At 33.9% G+C, this 14,402-nt stretch overlaps 2 protein-coding genes across 2 annotated transcripts; one reads left to right on the forward strand and one right to left on the reverse strand.

Annotated features, from left to right (window-relative positions):
- The first annotated feature begins 2,750 nt into the window (after positions 1 to 2,750).
- Positions 2,751 to 5,154, forward strand: LOC148308359 (protein ST7 homolog). The gene has a single exon (XM_088261893.1). It carries the CDS (start codon positions 2,861 to 2,863, stop codon positions 4,385 to 4,387), a length of 1,527 nt encoding a protein of 508 aa, XP_088118019.1. The 5' UTR covers positions 2,751 to 2,860; the 3' UTR covers positions 4,388 to 5,154.
- A 1,140-nt stretch (positions 5,155 to 6,294) lies between these two features.
- LOC148308360 (uncharacterized) lies at positions 6,295 to 13,988 on the reverse strand. The gene is made up of 5 exons (XM_088261894.1): positions 13,812 to 13,988; positions 13,468 to 13,648; positions 10,677 to 10,829; positions 9,308 to 9,424; positions 6,295 to 8,155 (listed from the first exon to the last, which is right to left on the reverse strand). The coding sequence occupies exons 2-5, from the start codon at positions 13,624 to 13,626 to the stop codon at positions 8,003 to 8,005; spliced, it is 582 nt and encodes a 193-aa protein (XP_088118020.1). The 5' UTR covers positions 13,627 to 13,648; positions 13,812 to 13,988; the 3' UTR covers positions 6,295 to 8,002.
- Positions 13,989 to 14,402: the final 414 nt, after the last annotated feature.

Raw genomic sequence — 14,402 nt, forward strand, 5'->3', positions numbered from 1 at the left:
ATCTGCAATGGGCAAAGTTATCTTACCAGCTCGCAAGCAACGCACTAAATTTGGCGAGCGTGCCTTTGCTGTTGCAGGACCGACGGCGTGGAATGCTCTTCCACCAATGGTTAGAAATAGTGAGAGTGAGATGATCTTTAGAAAAAGACTAAAAACACATTTGTTTTCTAAATCATTTCCACCATAATATTTTCCCCAATTCATTCACCGTGAAGCGCCCTTGAGGTATTTTTTTACGAAAATGGCGCTATATAAGTTATCCAATTTTATTATTATTATTATAGTAGCAAAACACTGCAAGGTGGACTTACATTAAACTTTACATGTAATGGCTGCTTCTTTTCTTCTAACCCTTCTCCACGCATAATGGTGCATAGTATACTATATCTTTTTGACAGTGATGTAGTGTCGATTAGTATTATGACTCTAGTGTCGATTATTTACATAAAGGCAGGGACATTCATTCCGCCCTCCATGATAACAATATATGTAAGTCCACAATTAAATATCAACGGAAATAAAATTCACAGTCAAGATTGAACCTCAAGGTGGAGACTGACCGGAGCATTTCGTCATAACGTAACACGTTACGATGCGAGCATCCAAGCAGTCAGTACACCGAGCCGAGGGCTCCATCCATAGTTTCGGATGCTCGCCACGAGCGATGTTACGTCGAAATGCTCCGGTCAGTCTCCACCTTCATGCACAGCAAATGTGCTAACTAATAATGGTAGCATAAGCTATGAAAGCGGACAATATATGGATATATTGTTTGATGTTAAGTGTAATACCATAATAATGAGCAAATTATGTATGTAAATTTGTAAGAATTGATCGAAATTATTCATACACATTTCGGATATGTGTTTTTTGCGCCTGTAGTCCGCTGGTGACGAGATTTGGTAATTGTGTACATACAGTTTAGACCTTAATAAAGAAATTGGTACAAAATATTTATATAAAACATTAAATAATTCTTTCTTTCCTGACTTTGAAATGAAGCGTCAATTGATTGAACGGGTAGAAATGCATTCCCGTTCTAAGTATGTGAAGCAAGATTAAAGGAAATAGTGACGGGCAAATGTATTAATGAGCTACTCTAAAAGAAGTCATTACTTAATTCAGTTTTGGTTATCGATCGCTTAAAGCTAATTACCACAATCAGTGGACAAATTCGGTAACGCATTTCTAGCTCTTGACATCAAAAGCATAAGCGGAAAAGAAGTATAAACCAAGGAATACTATCCCAATTTGGTAACTGAAAAAGCAATGATTTCTCACAAAGCATATTATAACAGGAAAGTTCAAAGGTCCTAATGAAATAAAAAGACGAAATGGATTGCTCTAAAGAGGGTTTATAGGGCATAAATTAAAACAATTATCAACTATAATATTTACATATATTTAATTAAATATTTTAGATGGTGAAAAATCAGCAGTAGTTGAGGAATTAACATAATCACGGCGTACAAGTGCTGAATTATTAATGTATTATCCTATTATTTCTTTTCTGATGGATCGTCAGCGAATTTTGTGTTGTAAACGGGCATATATTGGAGTACCAATTTCCATTCGGTTAAATACAGAAGAGCAGATGTTGCAACTGCTCCAAAAGCTGTCGCCGATCCTGCCCACAATCCCAAAAGCTGGAAATGTTTTTGGCCGACCTTCATTTTGGAGATTAGGGAAAAGTCTTCGTTCCAACGAGTTGGGTTACGTAAAAACGCTCAGAACCACAAAATCCACAAGAGACAACCAAAAACTGACAGGTTATCTATGGATTGTTGCCAGATGTATATACTTTTGTTTGCCAGTATCATAAATACCATTTTAAATTCACAATCTAGAAGTAAGAACCCGAATCGCGTGGGGTTTATAAAATGTGATTTTCCCTTGTTTTTATTTCAATACAGTGTTTTCAACATTAAATTCAAAATGTAACCGATAGCATATGGCAGTTACTCATCACCTCAAATAATAAAATGACAATAACAATGTTAATGTGGTCAAAATTTTTAAATTGTTTTGTCAAAATTTACAAAAAATTATTGAAAACCCAACGAATTAACTAATGAAGAACAAAACATAAAAAATTAACTCTTAATTGTCACTCTTAACTGTAAAAGATTATTTAAATTGCATTTTATTGAGAAAGGGTGTGACAAAAAATATTTTTACCTGACACAAAGTATCATCATATTTCCATTTTTTTTACTTTTTTTTTTAAATTAAAGAAGTGTTAGTAACGATAAGTTGCTTCAAAATACATGAAATTGTTTTTGATTATATTTAAAAAAATCATATTTTTTTGAGATTTAAGTAGCAGTTTAATTTTTTTCATTAATTATATAATACATTGTCCGACTCCGTGGTGTAATAGTTTGCGTGTTTAGCTACCGTGCTGGAGGTTCCAGGTTCGATTCCCAGGGGGGGGGGGTGAAATAAATATTGTTGAGTTTACACTCTAATATTTATTTGATATTACCCTGGACTGATCCCTGAAGCGCAGTAGTGATCATCTTGCCTTCATGTAAGTAACGATCAAGATAACACTGCGTTTATACGATGCAGTGCCCTATACACCATTGGGTGTAGATAAGGGTTAGAAGAATTCAATACATAGCATATCCTTCATATTTGGTATTTGAGATCAGGTAAATACCGAAAATATTATATAAGTGGCCAGTTTGCGGGGCTTCATCTGGCAACATTGAACATGAACGACTGTGTTGTAGCTATATAAATTAGTTAGTCTGTGGTTGTAGCGATTGTCAATCTGTGTTTTTTTTAAGGAATTTTCGCCAGTGTGTAGAATTTGTGTTTTTTTTTACATGCAAATAAATTAAAATAGCTGATAAATATGTGGGATTCCAGCTTATTTTTAAGTACTCTGACTCCGAAATTTTACGTAGCTTTAACCGGTACTTCTTCTCTTATTTCTGGATTAATTCTCATTTTTGAATGGTGGTATTTTCGTAAGTACGGAACTTCTTTTATCGAACAAGTTTCTTTGAATCACATAAGCCCTTGGATAGGCGGCGGTGACAATAATTCCGATCAAAATGTTACATCAAGTCAGAATGGAAATAATTGCCCTCAATCAATCCCCGAATGTAAAGTATGGCGGAACCCTCTCAACTTGTTTAGAGGAGCGGAATATCAACGGTTTTATTGGGCGACGAATAAAGAACCCCTCACGTATTACGATATGAATCTGTCGGCCCAAGACCACCAGACCTTCTTCACGTGCGAGGGAGATGCGGGGAAAGCGGAGTACGAGATTATGCAGACAGCCTGGAGAGAGCGCAACCCCGTGATGCGAATCAAGTCGGCGCAGGCAGCGATGGAGAGGAACGCCGACTGCGCTCCCGCATACATTCTTCTGGCTGAAGAGGAAGCTACCACCATACTGGAATCTGAGAGAATACTCAAGCAAGCGTTGAAAGTGGCCGAGGCAAACTACAGAAAATCCCAGAACTTGTTACATCAGGGTGCTATCATGGAATCCATTCACAGGCGAGATATCAACATATTGATATATATCAGAAGACGCCTGGCAATGTGCGCTAGGAAACTCGGTAAACTAAAGGAAGCGGCTAAGACGTTCAAGGATCTTACCAAAGAAGTACCGCCAATTATGAATGTACTTAACATACACGAGAATCTCATTGAAACCTTACTAGAGCAGCAAGCCTACGCCGATGTTCAGTCAGTGTTGGCACGATATGACGATATAAGTTTACCGAAATCGGCTACCATTTGCTATACCGCGGCTCTCTTGAAGGCTCGGCAGGTGGCCGAGCGCTTTTCTCCCGACATCGCATCCAAAAGAGGTTTGACAACGGCCGAAATGACCGCTGTCGAAGCCATACACAGAGCCGTGGAATTCAACCCTCACGTACCAAAGTACATACTGGAGATGAAGCCGCTGATTCTGCCTCCCGAACACATCCTGAAGCGCGGAGACTCGGAAGCCATCGCGTACGCTTTCTTTCACCTGGCGCACTGGAAGAATGTGGAGGGAGCGCTGAACTTGCTCCACTGCACCTGGGAAGGCACTTTCCGCATGCTACCGTATCCACTGGAGAGAGGACACTTGTTCTATCCCTACCCCTCCTGCACGGAGTGTGCCGATAGAGAGCTGCTTCCTTTATTCCACGAGGTATCCGTATATCCCAAAAAGGAACTCCCATTCTTCATCCTGTTCACGGCTGCGCTTTGTTCTTGCACCGCCCTGCTGGCCTTGATGACGCATCAGTACCCGGACCTCATGGGCCACTATGCCGCAATTTTTTTTTGCTACGTATCACGACCCTTCGAGTATATGATTGATAAGATCGAGTGGGTGTTACCTTTCAACATCTTCCAACAACTATCCAAAATATAAAAAAAGCAAATCTTTAGTCATGTGTGTGTTGGCGCGAGTATCAAAACTCGGGAGATTTGATGCATACTAGAGTAATGTATGTACATCTTTTTTTTGAATAGCCATTATCGTGTTTTTGACATAGGATGCCCGGAAGATATTTCCACATTGTGATTTATCCAAGTATCTTCGAAAGTTGTGTAACTTTTTATAGATATTGTAGTATTTTTATTTCTCAAGTAATAAGATCTGACTTCTAAACTAATTTTAAATGATAAAATGAATAGTTCAACTCTTCATAATTATTAAATGTTCCTGTTTCTTTTGGAATTATGATAATTAGCTTAATATCGTAAGTTTCCCACCCTGAATACTTGATCTCATTTCTTCGTAGTGTAATATGGGTTTTCACATAAATCAAACGTTTCTTTGTTTAAACTTATTTTTAAACAAATCTCACGATACTTATGTAAGGTTATGCCGAGCCGTACTATCGCATGCTGTAAAAGAGTGGTCACTTAACTTTTTTCATCATAAACGCCCAAAAGTAGAATACTTCAGAAAGTGGCTAATAAGAGTGGTGGACGCAAATATTGCGATAAGTTCTACGAGGCAAATTGCCATGCAACAACACTGATATTTTTCAAAGTGCTTCCAAGTGAGAAGTTGGACTTACCCAACTGTCGGCCTAATTTTGCAATACAATAAAGTTTTCATTCAAAGACATTCACTATGTTCAATATATGGTGAACAATCACAAGATGCTGACAAAATAGCAATTTTCAAAACGCTAAAAATATAGAATATGAAATTTCTTTTCGTAGATACTGGTACAAACTGTTTTCTTTGTGTGTAGCATTCACGCACGGCTCATGTTAATACTCGCTTTGAGATAAGCAAGTATAGACCTGAGTCATCAAGCGGACCAAAGCAATGTTTACATACAGTAGACGCTCTTTTAAGCGGCGCCGCTTTAACCGGCCTCTTCTAGGAATGCCTCGCGCCCAAAATACACGCAGACAAGTAGCAACTTGAACGTCTTAAACTTGCGAAAATGTTTTTCTTTAAACGTGTTTTTCATCACCTTTTCTTTAACCGGCTTTTTCATTTTCCAGCCCTTGGTAAGAGAGCGCCTATTGTACATGAAAACAATTTGCAGAAAACAGTATAATACATAATGTCAAGTTATTTATTTTTTGTATTTTTTATTCATTCATTACACATTGACATAAAATATTGTGTCAAGACTGTAAGGATATACTTTCAATTACACAATGATACTTTTAAGCCGTTTGACTCATTGTGAACAGCCACCGGGGGAAATGTTAGATATATGCTTCTGGCGTGTACGCCGCACCCAACGTGTTAAACAATAAATTAGGTTAGTTCATCAAACACATTACATAATTCGCTCGTGAATGGAGATATCCGGTGCTCTTATTAGCCGCTTTCTTAAGTATCAGACCTCAAGGCTAATAGTGCTAACTCCTAAATAATATACTCAGGGGTTTGAACTGTATATTATATACAGTATGTAAAAATGTTACCACTTATTAATTCCTTGTCGATTTGATGTTTAAGTGTAACTTGAAATACTAATTGGTATTTTTGTTAAACTTTTTCTTATTTTCTACTTAATCACTTGGCATACCCCAAGTATTGATTGTTGTTCTCCTAGGGTATGCGTATCCTACTTTCAACCTCTGATGTAATTTTAGTCTATGTTTTAAAGTCAATGTTTTATATTCTTTTTAAAATAGTATTTTAATCATGTTTTTATAAAAAAAAATATCAAATTATTATTTTTTTAACTAACCACATACCAAAGGTTTATTAATAAAATATATGATTTTGAAGCATCATAATATTTTATTATTCAGTCGCAATTGGCACCTACAAATTAAAATATTAACTAAAAAATATCTCCGACGTTAATTCATTGCATTTATTTTTGTAATGAAACTTGTAAACATGATTTTTTACACTACATAATATAAAATTGTACAAATACACATTAATAGTGAAAAACAAATATTTTAAAAGATTATAAAAGTTAAATTTAGGAAGTGCAAATTTCATAAGTGATGACATTTGAAAAGTAGTATTGATAGCATATTTTCCGCTAGGGAAAATTTGCCTAGTATCTTAATGTATTATATATGAATCAATTTGGTTTTATTATAAATTTTTTTAATAAGCTAGACATTAAATAAATGAAACCATAACATGTAATTGTAATTCCGGACATGTTACGGAAAAAGTCATGTAGATGACAAGGTCATGTAATGTGTAAAAAAAGATAATGTTCACAAAACTTTGATTCAAACATTGCCCTGTGTATTTTTAATAAATGTATTTTTGTCTGTTGATATAATTATTGTTATTTATTATAATATTAAGTCATTATCAATATTGAATGTGTTTTAATGAATTTTTAATCATGTAAGTAAATGAATGTACTTAAATGTTAGTTGAATAAATTGTGTGCCAAAATAAATTTGTTTTATTTAACGTAATGGTAGATATGAACTGTATTTTTACTTTTTGATACCTCAACATAAATGAAGAAGGATATGGAAGTATTTAAAGAGCTTATGGGGGTATTTAAAGGGCTTATGACCTGTCATAGGCTGGCTAAGTGTCAATCACTTATACACATGTAACACTCACCATTCTACCCATGATTGATAACCACATTACTCAAATATTTGGAACTCAGATATATCATAAATCTCATGACGCTTTATGTTTGAGTTCACGGGAGCCATCTATGGTTGGTTTTAGACAACTTTTATTTAGAAGTATGCAAGATCCTAATCTTTATTTAACATACTGAAAGATGCCTGAAAACATGTTTTTCAATTTGTATGCAGCTTATGTCAAGTTATATACATACCTATATTTCATAAAATTGGTTTTTGTAGAATCAAAACTGAAAAAAGGTATATAAATAAACTGAAAATTCACTATAGATTTTGTAGCAAGCTAAGGTTGCTAGTGAACAATTTATTTTAGTTTTGTAGATTTGAGACATACATTACAATATTTTTGACTGTTTACCACAATTATCTTACTAACCTAATAGAAAAAACTACTACTACTCTAACAAAAAACTCACAAATACCTTAAAGATAGTATTATGCATTACAACAGCAACGTTGATAGTAGGCATTGGAACTGCCGAGTGGTCACATTCAAAGAGGGTGAAAACTTTCAGCAAAGATGCTTTTGGGTGAGGCAAGTGGGGAGAAAATTTTTTATAAAGAGATTTAGTGACACCACAATTTTGCTTTTGCATTTGCCAGGGTCACTTATTTAAACAACATCATTAAAACATTTTTTTGTGGTTTCTCAGCTACGTTATAGATAAGTGAAAAAATAAGAAAATTTGAAGCTTTCCATTTAGCCCACACATCAGCATTTGAGCCAGTTTTCATAATTTATTTATTTTGGTAAGTAAAATCAGAGTATAAAATATGAATACTATAATACTAGGTATGCAGCATATTTACTACAAATCACCTATAAATGGAATGATTTGGTGTCAATTAAAATTCACTCAATTTTTTTAAAATAATAATTATGACTAACAATCTAATTCAACTATGAACATTGAAGTCCAAAAAATAAAATCAATTATGCTTTTAATTTTCTTCCAAGACTTGAACTACTTGAATTCTTGTGTTCTCTTTTCAGTCGTCTTTGTTCTCTTAATACGTCGGTGGGATCGATATGTTGTTCATCCCACCCAGAATTCCCCTCCTCCATCCACTCTCCCAAGTCTGTAAGCTGTAATATACAAAAAAATGATTAGAACAATAACTGTTATTGTGTGAAAAATTTACATAATGTTAAAGAAGATTAATAAAGATAACCAACAACATTATTCACGATGCTTCTACTTTTTACCTTACATTACAAAGATCATTAAAAATAAATATTAATGATAAATAAGATTGATTTGGACACGCTCAAAATGTTGAGGATGAAAAAATTGTTTGTATGATTGAATTGATTTAGCAAGTTTAAGTAGTGAGATATGCAAGCAATTGTAAAAGACAATGAATGTTCAATAATGGGCAGAATGGCTAACCAATGCAAGGTCTTAAGCCCTGTGAACGCCTAGAACAGGGGCGGGGAACCAGCGGCTTCAGGCCACATGCGGCCTTTTGGCTACTCTGACATGGTCTTTTGACTTGTGCCAATTATGTATATAGATTTATATTATCCACTGACACTTCGTGATGGAATTGCATTTTTAATATATTATTAGATTAAAACCAATATTTTTAGCTTTTCCACTTTATTTTTAATTGACCAGCGACCGGGTTTCGTCGTTACCGACATCATCAAACTGGTGGGAGGCTATACAAATTGTTATGTTATATATAAAAAATTATATCAAATCATGGTTATCAACTCCTGCCTTGTTTTATATATAACATAACAATTTGTATAGCCTCCCACCAGTCTGATGATGTCGGTAACGACGAAACCCGGTCGCTGGTCAAATAAAAATAAAGTGGAAAAGCTAAAAATATTGGTTTTAATCTAATAATATATTAATTATGTATATACAAAAATTCAACTTCCATATATTTGTGTCCAAAAAACTTGAAAAGTAGTCAAAGTGAATGTGAAATGTATGAGGTTGTATAATATGTATATTAATTCAAAACTTTTTTTGACAGTAAATATTAATTTTCATTTGTTACAAAAGATTTTTTAGTTTGCATTTTGGCCGACGTACGATGTAAATTAAAAACATTTGGTTTATACAGGATTTTTTAGTGTGGCATTATGTTGAATCAGATTACGAATTTGGACTAGAAATGAGAAGGTTCCCCACCCCTGGCCTAGACTTTCATATTTCCTTCATATAAAAGGAAGTTTTGTCACTGTTGAGATATATAATACACAAACATATACGCCATTACTTACATTTACACTGTCAGATGAAACAGCAAGTCGCGATAAGTCTGGAGCATTACTATATGATCTGTCCATGGAGTTTCCTATTAAAACTTTCTTCTGTTTAACATACCGAGGAGTCATTTCCTAAAGGAAATACAAAAATATTATAACTTTTTAATAAGTTTTTTGTTGTTGTTTTAAATAAAGTTCAAATTTCATAAAATGAGTTTCTATTTAGGAAAGTTCTCGCAATGACAAGCATTTTTACTGAAGATTAAAAGATATCCATATTTTATTTTGCTTTCTATAAAATGAGAATACTTATTGCTATTTTACAAGGTTTCCTCCAAGATTCATTTCTCTCAATGGCGATATAAGATATGAAAAAATGCATTTTTTTTTATCAAATGGGATAGCTATACCCAATGAACGATTTTCACCCAAAGGCTTCGAATTTACAGGAAATTCAAATTTCAGCTGTAAATCTACAGTTTACTTCAAGAAGTTTTAAATGAAAGAATGTGTACAGTAATAAAAATATGTACAAAGGAAGAGAATCTATTGCTAAAAATTACATAATATGTAATTCTACATAACCTTATCCGAAGTTGCACAAAAGTCAATTTAATTTTTATTCACATATTTAGTTCTTTATGCTAATGATTTTGTCACGCAGAAAGATCTCAATTGTAATAAATTCAATATGATGAATCTTTTAAAATAAAATACTACTAAAGGATGAAGAGAAGTCACATTTGAAAGTTTAATTACATATCTCTCCTGTAAAATTTCCTTATGCATATAACTGCATAGTTAGAATAGTTTCGCATTCAGTTAACAATCTGTATTATGAATATGTACGTATTCTCTTATACGGATGTGAAACATGGCACCTTACAAGGGCCCAGAGCAGCCGTGTACTTAGCTTTGAGAATAAATAGGTGTCTGCGAATAATTTTAGGCGATCAATGGTTTGACTTTGTTAGGAATGAAGAGATAAGGCGTAGGACGCAGCAAATCTTGGTCACAACTGTTGTCGAGAAAAGGCGATTCAGTTGGCTTGGTCATGTACTCCGCATGCCTCCTGAGAGCCTTGATCAAGCTTGCCTCTTTTACAAAGCATCAGGACGACCATTGCTGACAATTTGTCGGCAGTTCTCGTCTGAACTTCGGGACGTGGACTTGACTTGGGAGGATGCAAGGGAGCTGGCGGCCAACAGAAAAATCTGGTGACAGTTTTTAGACTTCATATGCTCCACATATGGAGCGGATATGGTTAAAAATAAATTATGAGTATGTCTAACATGATTACAAACAATTTTTAAGAAAGCATTATGGAGTTTGGCAGCGATATTTTATCTTTGATACAGTAATGCATATAATTCTAGTAAAATACCTGAAATAAGTTATCTAATACTAGATCATCCGGATTATGTTGAGGGACATTTGAGTGCGCTACTTTTTCTCTGTATAACTGAATGTGATCTTGTACTGTTTGGGGCTTCTTGTTCGTCTCCTCTCCCCAGTATTCATTCCACCCAACCGGTTCCTGAAACAAAATTAGAAAACCATGCTTAACACGATCTGTGCGTTCAACACTCCTGTGTCCATAAAAATATTGCAGCTATGCGTTTTGTCATCTTTATGCATTAAATCGAAAATATTACTGCGTCACTTCAAAAGTTGGGGAAAGATATCAGTGTAACTACATACGCTTAGTTTACCGTTGGGTTAGTATTTTGTGCCGGGCAAGCAGTATGGTGAACCGTTTTTTTTGTTGTTGCAACATTTATTTCAGGATTTAAGAGTGTTTTATTTTAAACAATATTAATATAATTTATTCTATCCGACACTGGATTATTCACCCTACGGATGACATTTCAATATTAAAGGTCTCAACCTGATATGAAACATCTATTATTACTTTTTATATGAAAGAAGATGGAAGTTTAAGCATATTAGGGCTTACGACCTGGCATTTGGCTGGCTTAAGCGATCACTTCATACACTTTTGTAACGTTCACCATTCTGCCCATTATTGAACATCCTTGAAACCTTCCACATGTCGACTACATGTCGCTCACTCCTTTCAAGAACGTCATAAATCAAAAAACTTGATTTTTCAGGAGAACGTTTTTCAAGTTTAAAAATATAATACAATGTATTAAAAATAACTATCAAGCCACTTACTGAAATTTTTACTGTGCATCAGATCTTTTTAGGTAAAACCTCAAGGTTTTTTCTCCATTTGAAAAATATTTAGTGTATTTAAACAAATAATTAAACAATACCCTTTCTTCGAAATGCAAAAACAACACTTTCTGCCCTGTAGCGGGTAAATATTAAGTTTTAAATATGCCACTTTTGCTGGGATAGAGTACATTTTTTGAGCATTCTGAAAACATGCACAACTGAAAATTGACGATTTTTGATTTATGACGTTCTTGAAAGGAGTGAGCGATGTGGGTATGATTTTTGATACATTTGGAAATATGGCTGATTGTAGCTCCTTCAGTTCTTTCATATAAAGAGGAACGATAGATGTTTCATATCAAGTTAAGACACTTATGTATTATTTTTATCACGCGATTATACTTTTTTCTTAAGTGTGTTATTAATGTGGCTCATATTGAACTTTGCATTGTTAGGTTTTTTTTTAATGTTTGCATATTATTGTGTTTCAATTGTCGCATTCCATTGTGTGTTTTTTGTTGTAATAATTTACACTTTCTTTCCATAAGGATTTCTTACCGGTTTCATGTGTTATGAGGATACGAAGAAAAATATTTATATATATGTTTAAATAGAGAGTAGAATTTGATTTTTAACAAAGTTGTTGGTTTTCAAAAATTCAAAAATTTTCAAGTTCTCAGTATGACATTATACACAGTGAATGTGTTAAAATTGGTAAATGCTTTTGAGACTTGAGACATTAAAAATTGTATTTTATTTCTGATTTTCAAGAAATTTGTACTATTTCCGTTACAGTGGCATTTACTAGTCAATCAGTAACCGCAGCTTAATTTTTACATTCATTACACTCCAGACCTAATTTAAATTTACTACATTACTTCACAAGACATAGACAGTAGTTTCCATTTATAATGTCTTAAGAATTTACACCTGTGTAAACATTTCTCAAATAAAGTGTCAAGAAAATGGTACACAAAACCATTTTTATCATGCGTTTTTTACAAAGTCATTTTTATTCAAATGTACAATCTTTGACAAAACCCCACCTTTGTTTCACCCAGTGGCGGATCTTAGCTGAATTCAATGTTGCAAAGGGCACTGCGAAGGCCCTTTGCAACATTGAATTCAGGCACTGGATTCAGTTTAACTTAATTATTGATTACGTAAATTGAAACTGGGACCTTACAAATAGTAGACATCTACGGTAATCAAATATGTATTTATGGTGTTTATTAAACTTTTTAAACAAAATAAATGTACATTGGCCGGCTTATTGCTATGAAGCAATATCTTTCAACCAAACAGGATAAGTCAAGCAGTATTGGTCAAGGTTTTTACCTTATACAGCTGAAATTATTCTGGTCCGTGTTCGCACCTAAGTGGTGTATAGGGCACCAAATTGGGATGACACAATTTTAACTCAATTGTTGGTTAATTGAATGCAGGCAGCAATAAATCCTGCTGTACAGATTTTTGGATCTAGGAGTGGAATATATTTGATGGATTTGAGATGGTGTAAGTGAAGAACAGGTTGAAGAACATTAATGAAATATCGGAAAGGAAAATTAGGAGGAAAAGTAGGTAAAAAGATGTTACACACCCCTCGTATTAACACATTTCGGATGGGTGTTTTTTATGCCTGCGGACCGCTGGCGACGGGATTTGATAATTGTGTACATATAGTTTAGACCTTAACAAAAGATAAGTACATAATATTCAGATAAAAACATTAAATAATTCCTTCTTTTCTGACATTGAAATGAGGCCACCGCAGAAGGTAAAAAAACCCATCCAGTCTTTAAGCATCAGTAGACCAAACAGGTAGAAACACCTTTCCCGTCTTAAATGTGTTAATTTAAAGTTATTTTGAAGATGTACAAGTCACTAGAAATTAGTGGGAAGAGTTCTAATACACCATAAAGAGAGACCGAGAGGAAACAATAATAATTGATCCGAAAATGGTGTATTGAAAATTTACTCTTATGATTACTTACTTCATTGTCATTGTTGTTTGGAACGATGATATGAGTGAGACACTCATCAGCATCATAATTCTGGGACCTTCGCCTACCTCGAAAACAACATAATGCTCTTTTGAAAGCACCTACTACAATAAGAATAAGAGCTTTTATTCTATTGAAAATGAACTGCATATTTAGGATATCTTCACGTTCCCTGCAAGAAAAATGCCGGTATTATTTATTGTAATCATTAAAAATTATTTAAGGCGTAAAAAATAAGGTGAAGCATGATAATTTCTGTACCACTTTTAAAAAAATACATCTTTCTTGTACAAAATGGAAGTGTGTCAAATGAAAATTGGAATTACTGAACTTACCATATAATATTACACTGGGAGTTCGTACAAGTGTTAAATATTGATGTTTAAATCCATACCAAATTATATCTTTTACTATTTCAGTATTAGTGATTATACAAATACCCGGCCGACGGCGATAAGAGACATTTTATATTTTTGCCAATTTGTTGTTTTGACAGCGGCTGCGTTTTCTATGTTTCGTTAATAGTGATGGGGCGCATGTGTGTAGGTCGTACAATGTAGCAGAACGTTTTCTTGATTTTAGTGGGGGGGGGACTACATTTAACTTCGGGTGAAGAGCAATCTATACATAGAAGAAAACGATTATTAACCAAGTTTCCTTTTAAAGATAATTAAAAAATGACTAAATTATATGTAGAAGATTTAAAAAAAATATTTCTATTAATATTCACTGAATCAAAATACGTTCTCCCATGAATTTTCTCACATGAATCAAATTCAAATATACGTCACTGATAGGAATGACACTTTAATTTTAACGGGAGAGTAATATGAACGAACTAAAAAAAGAAGTATTTTAATGTATTTTGGAGGATTGCATTTAAAATATTTATGTACAAAATGTAATGAAAACCAAAGGTTATAAGT

This window comes from Brachycentrus maculatus, unplaced genomic scaffold (assembly GCF_059751285.1).
Source record: "Brachycentrus maculatus isolate JH-2025_06_01 unplaced genomic scaffold, ASM5975128v1 h1tg000169l, whole genome shotgun sequence".
NCBI lineage: Eukaryota > Metazoa > Arthropoda > Insecta > Trichoptera > Brachycentridae > Brachycentrus > Brachycentrus maculatus.

Bases quoted from the DNA above. Each gene is read 5' to 3' on its own strand.
- LOC148308359 (XM_088261893.1), top strand. From the start codon at position 2,861: ATGTGGGATTCCAGCTTATTTTTAAGTACTCTGACTCCGAAATTTTAC.
- LOC148308360 (XM_088261894.1), bottom strand. From the start codon at position 13,626: ATGCAGTTCATTTTCAATAGAATAAAAGCTCTTATTCTTATTGTAGTA. The intron at 10,830-13,467 runs GTAAGTAATCAT...ATTTTGTTTCAG, and splicing joins CAAACAACAATGACAATGAA to GAACCGGTTGGGTGGAATGA. The intron at 8,156-9,307 runs GTAAGTAATGGC...TGTATATTACAG, and splicing joins TTTCATCTGACAGTGTAAAT to CTTACAGACTTGGGAGAGTG.